Here is a 23,389-nt window from a genome sequence, read left to right as displayed (position 1 = left end):
GAGAGAGAGAGAGGCACAGAGAGAGAGAGAGAGAGGCACAGAGAGAGAGAGAGAGAGAGGCACAGAGAGAGAGAGAGAGAGAGGCACAGAGAGAGAGAGAGAGAGAGGCACAGAGAGAGAGAGAGAGAGGCATAGAGAGAGAGAGAGAGAGGCACAGAGAGAGAGAGAGAGAGAGGCACAGAGAGAGAGAGAGAGAGAGGCACAGAGAGAGAGAGAGAGAGAGGCACAGAGAGAGAGAGAGAGGCACAGAGAGAGAGAGAGAGAGAGGCACAGAGAGAGAGAGAGAGAGAGGCACAGAGAGAGAGAGGCACAGAGAGAGAGAGGCACAGAGAGAGAGAGGCACAGAGAGAGAGAGAGGCACAGAGAGAGAGAGAGAGGCACAGAGAGAGAGAGAGGCACAGAGAGAGAGAGAGAGAGGCAGAGAGAGAGAGAGAGAGAGGCACAGAGAGAGAGAGAGAGAGGCACAGAGAGAGAGAGAGAGAGGCACAGAGAGAGAGAGAGGCACAGAGAGAGAGAGAGAGAGGCACAGAGAGAGAGAGAGAGAGGCACAGAGAGAGAGAGAGAGGCACAGAGAGAGAGAGGCACAGAGAGAGAGAGAGGCACAGAGAGAGAGAGAGAGGCACAGAGAGAGAGAGAGAGGCACAGAGAGAGAGAGAGAGGCACAGAGAGAGAGAGAGAGAGGCACAGAGAGAGAGAGAGAGAGAGGCACAGAGAGAGAGAGAGGCACAGAGAGAGAGAGAGGCACAGAGAGAGAGAGAGAGGCACAGAGAGAGAGAGAGGCACAGAGAGAGAGAGAGAGGCAGAGAGAGAGAGAGAGAGGCACAGAGAGAGAGAGAGAGAGGCACAGAGAGAGAGAGAGAGAGGCACAGAGAGAGAGAGAGGCACAGAGAGAGAGAGAGAGAGGCACAGAGAGAGAGAGAGAGGCACAGAGAGAGAGAGAGAGGCACAGAGAGAGAGAGGCACAGAGAGAGAGAGAGGCACAGAGAGAGAGAGAGAGGCACAGAGAGAGAGAGAGAGGCACAGAGAGAGAGAGAGAGGCACAGAGAGAGAGAGAGAGAGGCACAGAGAGAGAGAGAGAGAGGCACAGAGAGAGAGAGAGGCACAGAGAGAGAGAGAGAGGCACAGAGAGAGAGAGAGGCACAGAGAGAGAGAGAGAGGCACAGAGAGAGAGAGAGGCACAGAGAGAGAGAGAGGCACAGAGAGAGAGAGAGGCACAGAGAGAGAGAGAGGCACAGAGAGAGGGAGAGAAAGAGAAAGGCAGAGAAAGAGAGAGAGAGACAGCCACAGAGTGAGAGAAAATAAACATTCAGCACAAGTTATCCACTATGACATCTTTAGATACAAAGATAAGAACAAAATTTTTTTAAAATTCCATCTTTAGCACATGTGATTTTGTGACCAAACAAGTCCCCAAAAACGCAGACTTTCAACTAAGATGTGGTTCAGAGCGCATCCCTCTTGCCTTTGAAATCGAACGTTGTGGGTTCAAGGCCCCAATCCAGAAACCCGAGCTCTCAATCCAGGCCCAACGCACTGAGAGGGAGAGGCCAGTCACACTGCCAGAGGGGTTGCCACAACCGCACTGCAAGAGGGGCCAGATTTCAGGCCTTCACGTTTAACCAAGGCCTTCACGTCCAGATGGAAGGACAGTAAAAAAAAAAAAAAAAATCCCCTGGCGGCATCAGAAGAGCAGAGGGCTTCCCCCGAGTGACCCGGCCAATATTTATACCTCGATCAGCATCGCCAAAGCAGACTGACACACAGAAGAGTTATGTCCCTGATGATTCAGCTGCAGGGGAGGCAAGGAGCGATGCCTTTTGTTTGAGGGGAAAACGCTGCTAACTCAGAGAGCTTTCAATGTAGCGGCCGAGAGCCCACTTGAAGCTGCTCCTCCCCTTGCAGGTGCTCTCGGTGCTGGTTCCCTCTTTTCACCGGCCGCTCCCGCTCCCCGTACGTTCCCCCTTCCTTCCCCGTCCCCCCCAACCAGCCCCCCACACAGGTCTGCGCGAAAGCCGGGTCTCCCACCTGTCGTTGGCGCCGGCGACATTTCCATCTGCAGGGCTTCGGCCTCTCCGCTCGGTCTGTCCGGCGCAGCCTCGATGGGCATCAGGGACTGCGCCGTCACCTCCTCGGCAGAGGCCAGCTGGAGCGACGAGGCCTGGCCTCCGGGCTGGAGGGCAGTCAGGGGCTGCTGCGTGGTCTCCAGAACGCCCAGGGCTTGGCTCTCTGCCGCCGGGGTGCCCTCCATCGATGCCGGCGCTGGTAGGAAGTTCTCCAGTCGAGGGGTGTCCAGCCCAGTGGAGCCAACGACAGGCTGCTCCGCGTCTGGAAGGGAGGTTAAAGAAGGAGCTCATCAATTCAACTTTGTTTAAACCCCTCCTCAAATTTACAAATGCAGTACTGTGACGTGTAGTGCAGGATAATCCCGGAGCTACTGACTTTTTATCGAGGGTCACTCCGTTCTGGAATGTGGGTCTGTGTCTGCAATTCACCCACACGGTGACAAGACGCGGGTCTGTGTCTGTGATTCCCCCACACGGTGACGGCACCCAGGTCTGTGTCTGCGATTTCCCCACACGGCGACGGGACGCGAGTCTGTGTCTGCGATTCCCCCACACGGTGACGGGACGCAGGTCTGTGTCTGTGATTCCCCCACACGGTGACGGGACGCGGGTCTGTGATTCCCTCAAACGGTGACGGGACGCGGGTCTGTGCTTCCCCCAAATGGTGACAGGACGCGGGTCTGTGTCTGCGATTCCCCCAGATGGTGACGGGATGCAGGTCTGTGTCTGTGATTCCACAAAACAGTGACGGGACGCAGGTCTGTGATTCCCCCAAATGGTGATGGGACGCGGGTCTGTGATTCCCCCACATGGTGACGGGACGCGGGTCTGTGTCTGTGATTCCCCCACACGGTGATGGGACGCGGGTCTGTGTCTGTGATTCCCCCACACGGTGATGGGACGCGGGTCTGTGTCTGTGATTCCCCCACACGGTGACGGGATGCGGGTCCGTGTCTGTGATTCCCCCACACGGTGACGGGACGCGGGTCTGTGTCTGCGATTCCCCCACACGGTGACGGGACGCGGGTCTGTGTCTGCGATTCCCCCACACGGTGATGGGACGCGGGTCTGTGTCTGCGATTCCCCCACACGGTGACGGGACGCGGGTGTGTGTCTGCGATTCCCCCACACGGTGATGGGACGCGGGTGTGTGTCTGTGATTCCCCCACACGGTGATGGGACGCGGGTCTGTGTCTGCGATTCCCCCACACGGTGACGGGACGCGGGTCTGTGATTCCCCCACACGGTGATGGGACGCGGGTCTATATCTGCGATTCCCCCACACGGTGACGGGACGCGGGTCTGTGATTCCCCCACACGGTGATGGGACACGGGTCTATGTCTGTGATTCCCCCACACGGTGATGGGACACGGGTCTATGTCTGTGATTCCCCCACACGGTGACGGGACGCAGGTCTGTCTGCGATTCCCCCACATGGTGACGGGATGCGGGTCTGTGATTCCCTCACACAGTGATGGGATGCGGGTTTGTGTCTGCAATTCCCCCACACAGCTCCTGATTTCAATCTGCCTGCACCCCATTGATACATCTTGAAGATCCTTGCTCCCGCTAGGATTCCTTCTACAATCTCACTTTGCCCTATTTCAGAGTGCTCAAGTCGCAGGTCTCAACACCCACCTGTCCCCTACCAGTTTACTCAACCCTCACTGTTCAGACAACCAAATCCAGCCGTCCTGATCTCCTTCACTTGTTACCCCCCCACCTCGCTGCTTTGCGAAAACTTTCCTCTCCAACCGGAATCTCACCCTAAGATGAACCACCCGGCCTCCTCCAGTCTCTGCACGTAACTTAAGTCCTTCCATACCAGTAACTCTCCCCGACACGCGCACCAAGGTCCTGACACGCCCTCTGTGGTTTGTTGTTCAGAATGATGGCCAACACCACCACCCCCACATAGGACACTTGCTGTTTCAAGATATTGACCCTGGCTCCATTTATGTGCCCTATGGTGGAAAGAATCCAAATCGCACAGCAAGAGAGAGGCATGGGGTTAAGTCTGCTCTCGTGGGCAAGAGTATGGGCTTCCATCTCTATTGTAACCATTATGATACTAATTCTTGTAGCACATCCCCAATTAAGTTTAATCAACACTGCCCAAGGCCTTAAGCCATCGTGGGCAGTGGGCAATTTCGTGTGAACAAGGGGGTATTCAACTGGGTAAATTTAGGGTTTGGTTATCGATGACACCCAAAGCCTCAGGCTCCACAGGTTCATCCGGGAAAAAACAGCGATTGAGAAATACGAGCTCAAATCAAACAAGATAGGCTTCAAGATAATTGGGAAAAAAAAGAGGGGAAAAGACGAGCAGAAATTGTTCTCCCCATCGCAAGTGGCGATGATCTGAGGACCCAGGTTCCACGTCAAAGGGTGGAATCTGAATTCAATAAAAATCTGGAATTAAAAATCTGATGGTGACCATGAAACCATTGTCGATTGTTGTAAAAACCCATCTGGTTCACTCATGTCCATTCGGGAAGGAAACCTGCCGTCCTTACCCGGTCTGGCCTACATGTGGCTCCAGACCTACAGCAATGTGGTTGACTCTTAAATTCCCAGAACCTACACCACAGGGACTGCAGCAGGGGTTTAAGGCGGCATCTCACCACCACCTTAAATGGCAATTAGGGAGGGGCAATAAATGCTGGCTAGCCTGTGACGCCCAGCTCCCATGAATGAATAAAAAACAATCTGGAATGTCTGACAGGACAGTGGAAGCAGGTTCAATTGTAACTTTCAAAAGGGACACTTTGCAGGGCTATGGGGGAAAGGACAAGGGGGAGTGGAACTAATTGGATAGCTCTCCAAGAGACTGGGCACAGGCGCAAAGGGCTGAAAGGCCTCTGACTTGTGCTGTGACATTCGGCATTACCGGGACACGGGAAGACAAGAGCGGATTTGGAGAAGTCCGATTTAAACGCTCACCCGCCGCACTTGGGAAACGGCCCTGCCCAATGCCTTCACGTGGATAGGGTGCAGCGCAAAGATGGTGACAGGGCATCCCTGTCTACCTGACAGGTACTCACCCGTTAACTGGCCGTGTGTCCTCATGGCTTCCAGCGCTGCTTCTGCGATCGAGGCGGCCATGTTGCTGATGGCTTCGTTCGTGGCCGACAGGGCACTGGAACTCACACCTGCGAGGGTGCAACAAGGAAAGCTATCAGGGCTGTCGCAGGGCAGCTCGCGAAGGGGCAGGTGGGGGGGGGAGAAGACGTGTGATAATTGAGAAGGGCACAAAGTGAACAACACACAGCAGAGCTTCACAGCGCAGAAAACAAAAAATGGGCTGGCGCACATTGAACAATCAAATGAACTCCAAAGGGGACCCAACTAGAGAGCAGCGAGAATGATTTACAACTGCTGTGGACAGTGTGAAATAAACTGAACACAAATCAGCTTAGAGAAGCAATGGGGAAGAGTCCTGACTTAGACAGCTTTGTGCTCTTCAGATGAGTCTGATCCGTTAATCAGGAAAATCCCATTCCATCATTCCAACATAGAGAAAACTTCACTCTGTATCTAACCCTGTGCTATACGTGTCCTGGGAATGGGGACAGTGTAGAGGGAGCTTTACTCTGTATCTAACCCCGTGCTGTACCTGTCCTGGGAGTGTTTGATGGGGACAGTGTAGAGGGAGCTTTACTCTGTATCTAACCCCGTGCTGTACCTGTCCTGGGAGTGTTTGATGGGGACAGTGTAGAGGGAGCTTTACTCTGTATCTAACCCCGTGCTGTACCTGTCCTGGGAGCGTTTGATGGGGACAGTGTAGAGGGAGCTTTACTCTGTTTCTAACTCCGTGCTGTATCTGTCCTGGGAGTGTTTGATGGGGACAGTATAGAGGGAGCTTCACTCTATATTTAACCTGTTACAGATGCTCTGGGATAGCTTGCTGCTGATGCCTTGAACACCAATTTGCACTTGAACGAGCATTAAAAGTCAAAAATCAGTTAGGAGTGGGTAGCCATCTCCTTTTAACCCTTCCCATCTCGAGCTCTGAAACTGCACCTTGCAGTAGAACATAATATATCCACCTCGACAGCCCCAAAATCAAGAACTGCCCTTAAAGCAGCGATCTCTCCTGACGGTTGCTTGACTGCTCAGCGAGGAAGGCAGTAGGTTGTATAGTTATCTCCAAGCAGGGCAAAGTAAAAAAATAAATAAAAGGGGGAAATCACTGCCCTACAACTATACAACGTACTACCTCAGCATGCCGAAGCATATCGAACCAGCCGCTCCTCTTCCAGGGCTAATGATAAGTCAAATCCAAACGCAACCCCAAGTCGTAGCAGGAACCTGACACTTTCACTTTGCACTGTGCTTCCCTTGACCTCAGGAATGCCCACAGAGGCTCTTTGAAGTGTGCGACAAAGAATTAGAAGAACAGAAACGAGAGCATTCGGTCAACTTGTCTGTGCCAATGCTTGTGCTCCAGGCGAATCATCCCTCAATCCCCTCAGCTCCCTAAGTATCCTTCTATTCCTTTCTCCCTCACGTGTCTATCTAGCTACCCCCCCCTTTAAACGCATCAACACTATTCACCTCAACCACTCCCTGTGGGAGCGAGTTCCACATTCTTCCCACTCTCTGGGTAGAGAAGTTTCTCCTGAAATCCCCCCCCCCCCCTCCAAATTGGATTTATTAGTGACTGTCTTAGATTGATGGCCCCCTAGTTCTGGTCACCTCCCCGCCCCTACCCCACGAGTAGAAACAGCTTCTCTACATTGACCCTATCGAAACCCCCTTCACCATTTTAACAATCTCGATCAGGCCACCCCCTCAGCCTTCTCTTTTCTAGAGCAAAGTGCCCCAGCCTGTTCAATCTTTCCTGACAGTTAAAATCTCTCAGTCCTGCAGCCACCATGCAACTTAGGAAACGTGGCAGACAATTTGCACACAGCTGGTGCCTAAACACAGCCACGCGACAACGAGCTGATGGTACGTGATGCACGTTGAGGGATAAACGCCGGCTACAAGGCACGAGGAGAACTCCCATTTTGCTCCTCTTCCATGAAGGAAGCCTTACGTTTGCGTAACAGCACAGGCTGGGCCTCGGTTCAACGTCTCATCTGAAAGACAGCACCTCCGGCAGTGCAGCACTTACTCAGGACTGCACAACTCACTGCTTGCAGCACACTTGTGAGCGAGTGGAGATCGGACATACAGCTGCGTCGTAAGCAAGGGACTAGCGTTTAAACCCCATGACCACAGTTCGGGCACGCAGATACCGTGCCAACTAGCTGAGAGAGCTTCAAAGAGAAGTAACTGAATCTAGGCAAAGAATCTCGTCAACGGTGCATGTGAAGGCCGCGCAGCCTTGAAGTTTCAGCAGGCCAGTTTGCCACCGTAGGAAAGACAGTAGATTGTATAGTTAACTCCGAGATCGGGTATGACCCTAAAACTATACAACCTACTACCTCATCCCAAAGGGCACCATTCCATCTCCAGCCAGTCAGCGATGCTTAGAACTGAAGAGTGAACAAGTTAGCATAAAAAAAGATACAAAGCAGAGAAATACCAAGGTGGGAAAGCAGTGAGAACATGTGGGGAACAGATAAAAAGGAACAAAGTCAGAGCTTCACCTGTATTTTTGACAGCACACTGCTTCCTTTCACTGGGCCCGGAGGTGCCTTGCAACTCCTGCACTGGAGCATAGGGTGCACAGCCTACTCCCAGCTACCTTCAATTGCCTTGCTGCCTGATTATCAGAGGGTGCACAAGCACAGCCTGGCATTCACTGCTTTGGGTGCAGTTTTACTCCATATCTAACCCATGCTGTACATTCCCTGGGGGCATTTGATGGGGACAGTGTAGAGGGAGCTTTACTCTGTATCTAACCCTGTGCTGTACCTGTCCTGGGAGTGTTTGATGGGGACGGTGTAGAGGGAACTTTACTCCGTATCTAACCCCGTGCTGTACCTGTCCTGGGAGTGTTTGATGGGGACGGTGTAGAGGTAGCTTTACTCTGTATCTAACCCCGTGCTGTACCTGTCCTGGGAGTGTTTGATGGGGACGGTGTAGAGGGAGCTTTACTCTGTATCTAACCCCGTGTTGTACCTGTCCTGGGAGTGTTTGATGGGGACAGTGTAGAGGGAGCTTTACTCTGTATCTAACTCCGTGCTGTACCTGCCCTGGGAGTGCATGAAGTGACAGTATTGAGGGCACACTGGGGAGAAAGGTTTTTGGGGGGGGTGGGGGGTGCTGGGTGTGGTGCTGAAAGAAAGAGCACTGAACATCACTAAGCTCCCATCTTGCTGATAGAAAGCCAGCACTAGTTCCCCCACCTGCCATCTCACAGGCACTATCCTTGTCACACTGAAACATAAGCACAGATGGATACAGGAGGTACAGATTACACACAAGTCGGGAACAAACCTGTTTGACTCTTGTCACCTTGAACAGACGAGTTGGCCACTCTGGTGGAACCCGCAGCCTGCTGTACAAACAGTGACAACAGTTAGCCCATCGGTGTCCGTGCAAAGAAATAAAAAAGAAACACTCACCGACACGAACAGCTCTGCAAGGGGGTCAAAAGAAAGGTCGCGACCTCAATCAAGAGTTGAAGCGCTCGATTACTGCTCCTGGGATTTCAGGTGAGCTTGTCTTCTACAAAACTAACTTTCTTTTAGGGACAGGAAGCAGCCATTCAGCCCCACAAACCTGTCCTGCCATCCAGTTAGATCACGGCTGACTTGTACCTTAACTCCAATTACCCGCCTTGGTTTTATAACCCTAACAGGACGCAGCTGATGGTAAACGCTGAGCTGTTCAAATCCCAGAGGGAAACTTGAAACAACTGTCTTAACCAATTTTTGCAGTTTGTATGTTTTGAGATGCCGGCTTCGAATTCAGTTATAATAAGACCACCGAGTCTCAAGAGGCTTTTATAAAATTAAATTAAACATTTATTAATTAAAAGATTATAAGCACATACATATGTCTACAAATTGCTATCATAACTTCTAAAAATCCCCGAATTAATCTGACTCCCAGTTACACCTCTGTTAAGGCAATAATAAAACACAGATTTAAACAGACCCCTGGCAAAGCACACTCTGGACAGTCGCATTCAAAATGAGTTTCTTTCAGCTCTGGGTCCTTGCAGACAGCGGCTTGAGGCTTACAGGCTGGAGGCTTTAGATCTTAGAATCCCTCCTCTTTTACCAACAGCCTTCCCTTCCTTTATACATAATTTCCTCTTTGAATGCAAATTCTCATTATATCACTACGTTTTTTGAACTTTACATCTTCTTAATAATAAAACCTTTTCATGGCACCAATTTTATTAGTAAACTTTGGAAAAAATAGACACATTGTTTGGCTTCATCTGGCAAGGTGTAATATTTCACCCATTCTTTTGAATGGTTTATTTAAAAATGCAAATTGCCCCTTTACACTTCACCTTCTAATTTCCCTATGTTTAACTAATTAACATTTCAAACCTACTTCTCTCCTATACATCAAAGCCTCTAGGCCAGCTGGTTTTAATCCAATTAAGACAGAGACACATACACACATACCGCTAGAGCTCTATTTTAAAATAATTTCCAATAACATTACAAGTCATTATTATATCTTCTTGACAACCCTTAATACACTTACCCCACGAAACTCTTATCAATCGGTTTTTAAATTCTCACCGAATCCGCAGCCTCAAAAGCAAGAGTTCCAGATCTCCTCTGCCCTCTCCGCATGACAAAGTGCTTCCCAACATCACCCCAAAACAGCCCAGGTCCCATTTTGAATTTCTTGCACTCATTTCCCCCCCAAGTTATTTTAGAATTTGGGAAGTTCCTCCAAGTCTAAAGAAACTTCTTCACTCAGAGGCTTGCGAGTTTTGGGGGGGCGGGGAGAGAGGATTCTCTACTCTGTGGATGCTCAGACATTGAATATATTCAAGACAGATGATAAGAGTTTTGGACTTCAAAATCGAGTAATACGGGCGTCGGGTGAACTGCAGCTGAGGTAGATAAGCAGCCGGGGTATTACTGAATGGCAGAGCAGGCTCGAGCGGCTAAACGGCTGACTCCTGCTTCTAATTGTGATCCCCCTCCCTCCACCTCCTTCAAAGTAAGTTGCAGTTCAGAGTCAGGGTGGCAATCCCAAGAGGAAACCAGCACCCGGTGGCTCATAAATAAATGAGGTCAACCTTAACGTGTACAGCGATGCTCAACAGTCTCAGGCCCTAGCCGTTTCAGGCCCAGCAAGAGGCACAGAAAACACAGGACTGCCACATCCTCCAGGCCAAATGGGGAGTGCAGGACAAAGTCCCTCACCTTGGAGGGCCCACACAACAGCTACCATTTCTCTCTCTCTATCGCTCACTCACCGGGGCATTCTGCTCCTTGTTCTCCTTCTCCTCCTTGGCCTTCTCCTCTCTCCTGGCCTCTTCCTCTGCCAGTTGCTTTCTGCGTTTCTCTCTCCGCTCCTCCAACTCCTCGTCACGTAGCGACTCCAGGTGCTGGATGATGGGCAGCTTCACCACTTTGACAATTAAAAGGGTTCCAGAGTTAGCGCAGCATTCCATAGGGATCCGAGCCCTCTCCCTCCCTCCGCAATGACAGGAAACCCCACCGGCTCTTTTGCGGGGCCTTCTGTGATTCACATCCACTATGGAGAGGGTCGGGTGAACGAATGGCTCTCAGGCCGAGACCACCCTGCAGCAGGCAGAGGCCAGCTCGACCTCAGCTGGTAACACCCCCCTACCATAGTCTCCCAGTGGGGAGGTTAATGTTTTGGGGGCACGGGTTCAAATCCCACCCTGGAATTGGAATCTAGCCTCAGTAATGGTGACCATGAAACTATCATCGATTGTCGTAAAAACCCATGTCCAAGAAGGGTTGCCTGGGCCTTTGGATTACTACTCCTGTAAGATTACCAAATTAAGGGTAGGTGGTGGCGCAATGAGGTAAGAACGTGATAAGGTGCCACACACAAGTACTGAAGATCTCTTACCAGCTACCTGGCATCTCCCTTGAGATCAGGGATCCAGTCAAGGGGAAACTTGAGTGTGTGTTCCCCACCATTTAGGTCTGTAAGCTGTGGTCAAGCTAAGAGACTTGTCCGAAGCCCGTTAAGGAGACCTGACTCGTGAACATACCAAGCAGCTGAGTGATTATAAAGAGAAGGACCCCCCCAACCCCTGGGTTAGGGTCAGCTGATCATAGCCAGGCTGGTTGCAGGCAACAATGAAATTTTCCTTAGGATTGAGAGGGGGACAGGGACAGGTGACTCGGGGGCCCGATGGATTTCGGGTGGCCCGTAGGTGAGGGGTGCATGGCAGTGGACAAGTTCAGGAGCAGAGTCTAGACGCACGCAAGGTGAACGAGCACTCAGGGAAGCGCTGGAAGATGCCAGACAGCTGTGGGGCTCCACACAAGTGAAAAGCAGTGGGGGAGGGAGAAATTAGGATGTGATCGTTCGCTTTGGACTCCTCCTGCTCCCCTCCCCAAAATGGAAACATTTTCTCCGCATTTGCCCGAGCAAATTCTCACCTGCCACGCAGTCGTGCATACTTTCTGCGTCCAGTACTTTGCATTCCTCAGTCCAGCGGGTTAGTGCAGTCGGGATGCTCGACAGGGTACCTGCAGAAAGAGGAGCATTACAACCGATGCAGTCCAGGCGGCTTAAAGACCTGCGCTGTTGAAGCGTGGGGTGTGCCCCACACCAGGCGCAGGGTTTCAATTCTGCTCGCGTTCTGCGACTAGTCAGGCGCAGGATTAGGCCACGAGGTGCGCGATGGCCCTCCTTTCTCGACAGATTGAAAAGCTGTCCTCAAACATGGCAGAGGTGGTCAGGGTCCCTTAGGGCCCAGCCACCGCCTGTCCCCCACCACCTTGCAGACTGCTCCACCTTGCGGGCACGCCACTGAAAACAGACCTTCGAGGTAAACCAAAATCCAATCAGAAACTTGCCAAAAAGGCACACGACAGCTTAGCTCAGATGAGGTTGAGAGTTGGAGCCCCCTCACCCCTCTAGGTTCCTAGCCCACAGTTTCAGAATACCAGGGCCGATCATTTAGCACCGAGGGGAGGAGAAATTTCTTCACAGAGGAGTGCATATCTTTGGAAGACAGGTTGATAGATTTTTGGGCTCGAGGGATAGGGTAAAAAAGTGGAGCTGAGGAAGATGATCAGCCAGGATCTTATTGAATGACAGAAGGCCTGAGGACCCTGCTCCTCTCTCTCAACTCTAATGGCGACACATTTGTCTCAGAGTTGGAAAATCATGGGTTTTCGCTTCTAGCAGCCAAGCCCAATTACCAGCCAGCATTCCCTAGAGCAGAACAGAGAGTGCAGCCCGACTGGAGGTGCCATCTTCTCTCCCCAAAGCCTGCCCACCATCTACAAGGCACAAGTCAGGAGTGTGATGGAATACTCTCCACTTGCCTGGATGAGTGCGGCTCCCACAACACTCAAGAAGCTAGACATAAAGCAGCCCCCTTAACCAACACCCCTCCATCACCTTAAACATTCACTCCCTCCGCCACTGACGAACAGGGGCAGCAGTGTGTGAACCATCTACAAGATGCACTGCAGGAACTCACCAAGGCTCCTTTGGCTGCACTTTCTAAATCTGTCTAGAAGGACAAGGGCAGCAGACACACGGGAACACCACCACCTGCAAGTTCCCCTCCGAGCCACTCACCATCCTGACTTGGAAATATATCGGCCGTTCCTTCACTGTCGCTGGGTCAAAATCCTGGAACTCCCTCCCTAACAGCACGGTGGATGTACCTACACCACACAAGCTGCAGCGGCTCATCGCCACCTTCTCAAGGGGCAATTAAGGATGGGCAACAAATGCTGGCCTTGCAAGTGATACTCTCATCCCATGAAAGAATAAAAAAAACACCGCAGCATTTAAAAACACAATTGTTTCACCACCACTGGCCCAGATTCAGGTTTGTGCTGCGCTTTTTTCACCCCTCCTCCGTTCGCACCAAAAGCACTCGGGGTACAGAAGCCCCAGGATTCAGGTCACTGACCCCGAAACCCATCCCCCCACCCCACCCACCCCCAGCCCAGCGCCGAAATCTCCGTGATGCCCAGCTCGCTTCCGATCAGCTGCTCTACCTGCTTGGCTGGTTGTGGCTGTCTGGTCATGGAAGAAGTCGTCCAGGAGGTCGTCATCCGATCGGGCAATGATGTGGACGTCGTCGTTGCCAACCAGCAACCTGGCACGGCCACGGCTCTGCAGGGGCAGGCTGCTGCTGAGTTGGAGGATATCGGCAGCGGCCGAGGGCCCAAGCAATCTGTAAGCAGATTACAAGCAGAGACACAAAGGCTGTAAAAAGGGCAAAAGCAAATACTCATCACAAGAGCAACAGAATTCAAAAGCAGCGGGGTTAAATCAAACTTGCATCGAATGCAGTTTAACCACATGGACCATGCAGAGGTTCCAGTCTCCATTAGACACAGGACGCAGGAGCCCGAGAATAGGCCCAAAAGGACTGACAGACCTGCATCTCACCAGCACCTTTCCCCATCTCAGGATATCCCAAGGCTCCTCACAGCCAATGTGCATTCACTGTTGTAACGTAGGAGATGTGGCAGCCAATTTGCGCACAGCAAGCTCCCACAAACAGCAACGAGATAACAACCCAGATCACCTGTTTTTAGTGATGTTGGCTGAGGGATAAATATTGGGCCCAAGACACTGGGGAGATCTCCGCCATCTGCTCCTCTTCTAATTGTTCCCTCAGCACTGACCCTCCGACAGCGCGGCGCTCCCTCAGCACTGACCCTCCGACAGCGCGGCGCTCCCTCAGCACGGACCCTCCGACAGCGCGGCGCTCCCTCAGCACGGACCCTCCGACAGCGCGGCGCTCCCTCAGCACTTACCCTCCGACAGCGCGGCGCTCCCTCAGCACTGACCCTCCGACAGCGCGGCGCTCCCTCAGCACTGACACTCCGACAGCGCGGCGCTCCCTCAGCACTGACACTCCGACAGCGCGGCGCTCCCTCAGCACTGACCCTCCGACAGCGCGGCGCTCCCTCAGCACTGACCCTCCGACAGCGCGGCGCTCCCTCAGCACTGACCCTCCGACAGCGCGGCGCTCCCTCAGCACTGACACTCCGACAGCGCGGCGCTCCCTCAGCACTGACCCTCCGACAGCGCGGCGCTCCCTCAGCACTGACCCTCCGACAGCGCGGCGCTCCCTCAGCACTGACCCTCCAACAGCGCCGCTCCCTCAGCAGTGACCCTCCAACAGCGCGGCTCTACCTCAGCAGTGACCCACCGACAGTGCGGCTCTACCTCAGCACTGACCCTCCGACAGTGCGGCTCTACCTCAGCACTGACCCTCCGACAGTGCGGCTCTACCTCAGCACTGACCTTCCGACAGTGCGGCGCTCCCTCAGCACTGACCCTCTGACAGTGCGGCGCTCCCTCAGCACTGACCCTCTGACAGTGTTGTGCTCCCTCAGTACAAATCCTCCAACAGTGCAGCGCTCCCTCAGCACTCCACTGGGAGTGTAGGCTTGGATTGTGTGCGTGAGACTCTGGGGTGGGGGTTGAATCCATGGCCAGCTGGCTCAGAGACGAGTGCGCTATCCTCTGAGTGGCAGAGGCAATGGATCATGGCGCAATCACAGAAAGCAGCTGAAAGTGCGATGAGCTCTCAGGCCAGCGCACTTCCTTCAGGTAACTGTACCACCGCGCACCCCCACCTCCACCCCGCCAATGCCCTGCAGGGCCCCGCAGTTTCGACCGTTTACCTTTGCAGGATGAGGGGAGGGTTGGGTTGCCTGTTCCCAGGGTAGTGCACGTGAATGGTGTGGCCCGTGTTGGCAGCAAACGGCCGGATCGCCCGCTGGCTGCGCCCGATGCCTTGGGTGAGCCGCGTGGTGGAGGATCCCGTGCCCAGCGTCAGGGCACTGTGATCCGCGTGCCGAACCATGAGCGGGTGCGTGGCGGGAATGTTACCCGGGGCGGGGGGTATGTCCGCTAGGGGAAAGAAGAGAAAAGTTAGAAAGGAATCCCGCGGCTCGTGATGCCGTCTTTACGTTAAGTGTGGCTAATTGGGACGATCAGCGTTGGGACAGGGAATCACAGCAGTTCAAAGGCTCAACAACTCCAAAGATCAACACAAATTCGATCTTCAAAACCTATATTTATAATTTGCAGTTTGAAGACACAGAGCCACACAGTTAACCCGTTATTTCCTCACATACCTGCTGGAGCCCCTTTATTTCATTCAACATGCAAAAGTGAATCATTCCTGCTATACCCAATTTCTTTTTAGTGGTGGGGGGAGCGGAATAGGAGGGGGGAAATTTTCCCCCTGCAAGCTGAGGGATGCCCGTGTCGGGTAGAGAGAACATGACCATTAGATACAGAGTAAAGCTCATCTACACTGACCCCATCAAACACTCCCAGGACAGGTACAGCACGGGGTTAGATACAGAGTAAAGCTCATCTACACTGTCCCCATCAAACACTCCCAGGACAGGTACAGCACGGGGTTAGATACAGAGTAAAGTTTCTGCAGAATTGACACCTACCCCAACCCTGTTGCTGGAGTGCGGTTCATAACTTACTGCCAATCTGCCGAGTTTGGGCAATTTTGTTCTGTCCAAGGTACCCCACCCACGCAGGGGAGAGCAAGCTACATCCCAGCACTGTGTGTGGGATTTTAACCCATGTCTAATAGCTGAAGGAAAAGCTTTCCACCCTGCTGTTAACTCTCTCCCCGACCCTTTCCCAACAGCTTGTAAGTTAAATGACAACTGTGAGGCGCTGCAGTAAACACGCTGCAAGGCTGAAAAGGGGTTCTGGTCGATGGGTTAATGCTGTGTTCATTTGTTGAGATTAGGTGCACTGTCCTGCAAGATACAGCTCACCCAGGGTCGTATACAATCTACCAAAGCCTTATCTAAAAAAAGAACCTCATGGAGCATCTCAAAACGTCTGCACACCTGCCTCCCACACTCGGTGTTTCCCCTGGACGGCATGCAAATCGGCAAGGTGACAAAACGGCTCCAAGGGGCCACCTCACAACCGCGCCGGAGAAACGATCATGTGGGTGGCTGAAGGCATTGGCCACTCTGAGCCTCGGATCGCTGTATTTTTACTGTGGAGAACTGTGATGCTGTCTGATTTGGGGGCAATGCGCACCGCCCCTTTAACATAGATGAAAACCCCAAACCGAAACGGAGCTCAACCTTGGAGGGAGAGAGTCCTCTTGTCAATCAGCAGGCAACAATTAGAGATGAGATCTGGAAACCTCTACCCCATAAATGGTCTGGATCAATTGAAATTTTCAAGACTGAGACTGATAGATTTTTTTGCTGATTGAGTGAGGAGAGGACAGGGATTTTTGCTGGGTAAGTGAGGACAGGGCAGGGATTTTTACTGATTAAGTGAGGAGGGGGTAGGGATTTTTGCTGGGTAAGTGAGGAGGCGGTAGGGATTTTTGCTGGGTAAGTGAGGAGGGGGCAGGAATTTTTGCTGGGTAAGTGAGGACAGGGCAGGGATTTTTGCTGATTAAGTGAAGAGAAGGCAGGGATTTTTGGTGATTAAGTGAGGAGAGAACAGGGATTTTTGCTGATTAAGTGAGGAGAGGGCAGGGATTTTTGCTGATTAAGTGAGGAGGGGGTAGGGATTTTTGCTGGGTAAGTGAGGAGGGCGGTGGGGATAGGGAGTCAATGGAGCCCCAAGTACAGGTCAACCATCAGCTGGTTGCGTAGCGGTGGGCACAACAGGCTTGAGGAGCTCAATGGCCTCCTGCTCTTCCTATCCACCTCCAGCGCTGAACCGCCAAGCCTGCCGGAACAGAGAGATCTCAACATCACTGGGGAATGAGGCGTTAGGCAGGAGCGGAGACCCCTCTCGAGGCGTTTGCGCAAGAGCTGGGTGCGGCTTGCTTCTGGGCAAGCTGCTCCTATCCTAGCCTCGAAACGAAAGTCAGCTCAGGTTTTGGGCCTGGGCAGACTCAGCATCATTCCGCCAAGGCATGTAACATTGGCCAGGAGAGGTTTCGGGATTAAAGAACCAAACAAAAAGCCAAGATTGAAACATTAAGCTGCAGGAGGGGAGTGGAGGGGCAGGTGGTTGACTGCTAAGGCATCCAGGTTTCAAAAGCCACTGGGGCAGGGTGTTGGAAACGAGTGCCAAGTCGCGCGAAACACAACATGTTTTGAGGCAGATGCAAGTCTTTCGAGACCCTCCCTTGATCACTATGCAACGACACCACTTCCAAGAGAAAACAGACCAGCCCAAAGTCAAAAGGCCAGATAGGTTCCTAATGCACATCAACATTTAGCAAGAGTGAATTCTCACGTCCAAGGGGTCTTGTCCAACTGCCCAAGATAAAACGCAGGCGTGCGCTTTGCTGGGCCCTTACTCACTCCGCTGCCTCGTTTGAAAGGGCTCAAGATCGCTCCAGCACTTGAGTGGACGCCAGGAACGGGCTTACACCTGCAGCTGGGTCAACTGAAGGGCAGGAGCTAACGTGCACACACAAGGCGCTGATGACCAAAACTTCCAGTTGGAGGTTTCTGGTTGACTGAGATGCCGCTGCCGTTTGGAGAGCTTCCATTAACTGTGGTCCATCGGGAGCGGCTACAGGTGCACCTCGCCATCTTCCAAATCTTAGATGTTCTAAATGTTATTTTGGACAAGGCCCCTTAGCAGCAGCGACTTTGTAAAGCCAGAGCGGCCCCTTCACCCGGAAACATGCTTGATAATGAAATTTCTGTCACTCACACCTCTAATATGCAGTGTTACTAAAATTAAACTACAATGGGCGGGGTGGAAGGGGAAATTAAAGCACTCCAATACACTAAGTGTCCATATCGAACGTTTCTCCTTTCTCGTGTTTTTCTGTGACTGCCCAGGATATTCGAGACTTTTTTTAATAAAAAAAACAATTGTGCGCTTATGAGCATTGCCAAACACAAAGATCTTACTTGAGTTTGTTTCTGGCACTTGGGAAGAGCATATCTCTGCTGGGATCTTGTGCACTGGGGTAAGTACGACAAGGGGCAGTGCTCAGATACAGCACCTAAATCGAGACAGGGAGTTCTTGTGGCCATATGGGCTTCCCTGAAGCTGCTGTTCCCATAAAACAGGAGGACAGGGTCCCATGAAGTCGACAGCCCCCAGTCCCCGATTGGGACCAGGGTAGGACGGCAAAACAACGGGAAGTGGGGAGCAAGGGAGGTGAAGGAAAACAAAGGTGGGAAAAATATATGAATGAGAAACAGAAAGGAAAGTGAAGTCAAGATACCAGAGCAAGACTGAGCCAGGACAGATGGGGAGACGACAACAACGCGTCCAAGGAAGGAGGTGATGGTGAACAATTGCTGTTCAGCTAGATCTGAATTAATGGTCCAGGGCATGTGTTCAAACATGCTCACATTCCACATCCGATTGATTCGCTAAGCTTTTGAGAGGGATGGGAACAAACAAAAGGGGCATCTCATCATATGGGAGACACCAAACAGGAGGCGTTTCAGTAAGCAAACGCAAATGAACACAAATACATGGTTGAAAGGCATTGGGAGGCAAGTGATTCCTCTGTGTGTTAGAATATTGTACAGAGGATGACTTCTCCCAAACTACAATCAATTAACGCTGGACTTAAATATCGAAAAAAAAACTTTACCAGACATTCCAAAACATTTAATCAGTTTAACCTGCGCTGGGTATCAAACTGGCACTAATTTATGGTGCTCTTTTCCAATTTCTGATTTGATAATGTGAGCCACTAAGACTTCACACTGTATAGTTTTAAAAGATATGCTCGTTGCTATTCCTGAAATGTTAAAATTGAACAATGACCTTCAAAATGGCTGAATCTATGTCTGTTTGTGACCCCCATCCCCGAATAAAAACAATCTACCTGGCAGTTTTGGGGAAACTCACACCTCATTATTTCTGAGGAGCCACTAAATGACCCCCCACTGTGGACTGTACTGCCCAACTTCAAAGAGAGCTAAACAAAGGCCATCTGCATTTAGTAACACAGACTAGCCAGAAGGAGATGGGTCGTCTGAAAAGACAAAAGCCCTGCAACCTTCCTTTCAATTCGTATTGGCTGAGACATTTACAAGTCTTTGGAATCCAGACGATGGATACACACCCTTTGTCAAAGATGGTGGAGAGGTGGGAGACATGTGACATAGGTCTCTGGCTTGTGAAACAAGTAACATTGCTTTGCTGAACTGAAAAACTCAGTCTGCTGTTTAACACTTGATGAGCAGCTTCACAGACGAGGAGCTCTGGCCCAGGTGGAATACCTGGTCCACATCTACACTGCTTCTGCTGGATATCCTCTACCATCGCCTACAAGGCTGATTCATCTCTGCGTGCCTAACATTAATTGGTAATGTTAACATCATCAGACAAGTGAATTATCCAGCATCAGCTTTTAACCCACTGACCTCCGTGAAGGAATACCCCACTGGACTTTGATTCTGGACTCTGGAGCCCACGTGAAACAATATTTATTTTCTGTGGTCTCTGCACTGCAGATCTTTTTCTCTATCCCTCTCTTCACTGTCTATGACTGTGGAGGCAACGTTGCGACCCTCCTTTCGCATTTTGAGTGTGTGCAAATAAACTAACCCTTTGAGTTCATCCCATCTTGGGTTTGCTGTGGAGTTATTTATAGAAAATTGGATCACAAAAAAAGCCGAGGGGTTGGGAAATATGCCACTGCTTATGAAGAGAGAACCCTTTTTGTTTACCGACAGGTGGTGAGAGGAGAAATTAGTGCAGTTTAAATTCATCTCCACCCATGTTCGTAAGAATAACAAGATGGGTTCAACAGTGCAGCCAATGAGCTTCAGAACAAGAGTCTATAATTGCATGGACACGAAACTCAAGATACAGATAGAAGGAAACAAATTTGGTCTGCGCTTAAACCGGCTTACCACACATCACACAGAGAGCCGTGGCTGTCAGAGAGCAACCTGCAAGGCTTCTGGGCAGAACAAAAGCAGAGAGAGGGGCGAGGGGAGAAATAAGCCAGATAACTGGACACTGCCCCGGGTGTTCGCTTCAGATGAAGTCCTGCAGTTTGCATGCCACAAGCCCTTTTAGCATTCCTGCCCAGTCAGTATCACGCTCACTATTCTCACAGCTGTCTTCACAAGGGTCAATCGGTGGCATCAGCCAAAACGACGGCATGGGAACTTTAAAATTTCCAGCACAAGAGGGAAGGAGGGAGAATCTTCGCTGTATGTCAAAAGTGAGATGGCGCAACATGCAGACAGCCACAGGCCTCTCTCTTTTCCATCCTTGTCCCTAGCCAGGCAGCACACAACTTCAATGTGCATTAAAAGCGGAGACCTTCAGGCTTACAATCAAATTCCTGGCAGAGAAACGTTCACCACAAAAACCTTTCCAGCCTCTCTCACATTATCCCAATCCGCGAGAGATCCCTCGACAACTGGATGGTGTGCTTGAATACGCGCCGAAAGTTGCATGGCCCCACGCACCCCGCTCCCCCAACACAATATTTCTCCTCACAAGCGTCAGTCCCAAGGTGTTCTCTCTACTTCCTTGGTACCTCCAGCCACAGGCTACCAGCAGCCCAGGAGGGAGGCAGTCAGGTTCCTCCAATGTTGCAACCCTCCATTCGCATTCTGAGTGCCTGCAAATAAACCAACCCTTTGAGTTCAGGCAACACCCCTATACCACACAGGTGACTTTACTGCCCAGTCAGTCTTCATAGCAATCAGTGCAATCTAACACTGAGAAGATTTTAAAAGCTCCGCAGTGTCAGCCCCAGTGCTGCCACTGACAGCTCCGATGTCCTACCCCAAGGTCTTATAACCACTGCTACTCTCTGCTATGTAACAGGCCAGCTATGACTAGACCCCCTCAGACCTCTGTGCTGGCAGCAAAGCCTGCCTTCTCGCCAGGAATGGAATTAGCGCCCTCCCACCCACTCCACTATGCGCCAGAGGCTGGGAACTCTGCAGTGATAACTCATCTCCTGACTCCCCAAAGCCTGTCCACCATCTACAAGGCACAAGTCAAGAGTGTGATGGAATGCTCTACACTTGCCTGGATGAGTGCAGCTCCGAGGACACTCAAGAAGCTCGACACCTTCCAGGACAAAGCGGTCCACTTGATTGGCACCCCATCCACAAACACTCTCTCCCTCCACCACCGATGCACAGTGGCAGCAGTGTGTGTACCATCCACATGATGCACTGCAGCAATTCACCAAGGCTCCTTCTTCAGCACCTACTAAACTTGCGACCTCTACCACCTAGAAGGACAAAGGGAGTAGGAGCATGGAAACACCACTACCTGGAAGTTGCCTTCCGAGCCACACGCCATCCTGACTTGGAAATATATCGGCCATTGCTTCACTGTTGCTGGGTCAAAATCCTGGAACTCACTCGCTAACAGCGCTGTGAGTGTACTGACACCACATGGACCGCAGCAGTTCAAGGCGGCAGCTCACCACCACCTGCTCAAGAGGCAATTAGGGATGGGCAACAAACGCTGGCCTAGCCAGTGACACTCACATCCTGTGAAAGAATAAAATGTTGTATTGCGCCTGTCGTTTTGAAAGCTCCCATTTTGCAAGCTCTGGTGACATTGGCATGAACTCCCTCCCCAACTCTCCCACCAGCACTGTGGGTGTACCTACACCACACAGACTGCAGCCGTTCAGGAAGGCAGCTCATCACCGCCTTCTCAAGGGGCAAGTCGGGGTGGGCAATAAATGGCACTCACTTGCTCACCAACATCTTACTTAAAAACTTGAATGGAGTCGGACCCATTGCAGCCGCGCAGCCTCTAGTTGGCTGACAGGCCGTGGATTCCTTCAAAACCTCAACTGTAAGTGTGGGCTCTGTAGAAAGACGTGGCCTGCTGCTGGCAGAATGGGACACCGGTCAAGGAACCCCATCTAAAAACCCGCAGAACTTAAGTATGGCAACTGAGCGCCAACAAGTGAATTGAATTAGCCAAGTGCCCTCAAGTTACATCAACGGGTGCATGGTTTCCTGTGTGTAAGGGGGCAGAGTTTTTTTTTAAAAAAATTCACTCTCAGGACTTGGGCATCGCTGGCGGGGCCAGCATTTATTGCCCGCCCAGACTTGCCCCTTGAGAAGGTGGTGGTGAGCTGCCTTCCTGAGTGGCTGCAGTCTGTGTGGTGTAGGTACACCCACAGTGCTGGTGGGAAAGTTAGGGAGGGAGTTCATTTCTTTTAGACTTGGTAGCAGTTTGGTACAACTGAGTGTCTGGCTGGGGCCATTTCAGAGGGTAGTTAAGAGTCAACCACATTGCTGTGGATCTGAAGTCCATTGTAGGCCAGACCAGGTAGGGACAGCAGATTTCCTTCCCTAAAGGGCATGAGTGAACCAAATGGGTTTTTACAACAATGGTTTCATGGTCCTTTTATACTGAGGCTTCCAAATTTTTACTAATTGAATTTAAATTCCACCAGCTGCCACAGTGGGATTTGAACCCTTGCCCCCAGGGCATTAGCCCAGGCCTCTGGATTACTTTGTCTAGTTACTTGACCGCTACGCCACTGCTTCCCCGCTCGAGGCTGTCCTGTGGGGCGAGACGCCGACACTCAGGCAGTGAAGAGGTTCTGATGCAGCAGGACACAGAATCTATAAGGCTGGGTAAGAAATGGAGTTGTCAAAGGGAACTGCTCCAATCAGAGTGCCAATCCCAGTGCTGTCTTTGTGTTTACCTTTGAGAAAATTCACAGAGTTGACAACAGGACATCTACATTTTTTTTTTAAAGTAACCAACTACAAACCCTCAATAACAGTAGCAAAGGCCCCGTTAGTTGAGTCACCAAACAAAACGTCGGTACATTCGCGGATTGCAATTAGTGCCAGTTTCCAATCTTAACCAAACAATGAGCTTTACGCCGCCAATTTGTTGCAAGCAGTAGCAGGAGAAACGGTCGCTTGTCTGACAAGTTTACAGGTTTGAACGCTCTTCATATCTATTTAAAAATCAGTAAGGGTTTAGGTAAAGTAAAGAGAAACTGTTTCCAGTTGTTGAAGTGTCATTAAGCAGAGGGCACAGGTTTAAAGTGGTTGAAAAAAGAATCAAAGGTGACGCGAGGCCTGGGGGGGTAGGGGGGAAGGAAATACCTTGGTTGTCTTATGAGGAAAGGCTGGACTGGCTGGGTTTGTATCCACTGGAGTTTAGAAGAGGAAGAGGCTACTTGAATGGAACAATATAAGATCCTGAGGGGTCTTGACAGTGGACGTGGAGAGGATGTTTCCTCTTGGGGGAGAATCTAGAGCTGGTTTCACTGTTTAAAAATAAGGGCTCGCTCTTTTAAGACAGAGACGAGGAGAAATTCTCTCTCTCAGAGGGT

General features: G+C 51.3%; 1 protein-coding gene across 1 annotated transcript in view; it reads right to left on the bottom strand.

The window, feature by feature from the left end:
- Nucleotides 1-23,389, bottom strand: part of huwe1 (HECT, UBA and WWE domain containing E3 ubiquitin protein ligase 1) — a 231,924-nt gene that overhangs the window by 35,623 nt on the left and 172,912 nt on the right. Inside the window, 7 exon segments of the mRNA XM_078534896.1 lie at nucleotides 2,026-2,325; nucleotides 5,109-5,216; nucleotides 8,455-8,515; nucleotides 10,409-10,563; nucleotides 11,574-11,663; nucleotides 13,155-13,333; nucleotides 14,799-15,027. Of these exon segments, the coding sequence (XP_078391022.1) occupies nucleotides 2,026-2,325; nucleotides 5,109-5,216; nucleotides 8,455-8,515; nucleotides 10,409-10,563; nucleotides 11,574-11,663; nucleotides 13,155-13,333; nucleotides 14,799-15,027 (1,122 nt within the window).

This window comes from Cetorhinus maximus, unplaced genomic scaffold, assembly GCF_964194155.1.
Source record: "Cetorhinus maximus unplaced genomic scaffold, sCetMax3.hap1.1 HAP1_SCAFFOLD_138, whole genome shotgun sequence".
Taxonomy (NCBI): Eukaryota; Metazoa; Chordata; class Chondrichthyes; order Lamniformes; family Cetorhinidae; genus Cetorhinus; species Cetorhinus maximus.
Note: the sequence above shows the minus strand (reverse complement) of the source record. Positions and strands in the feature narration are given on the sequence as shown.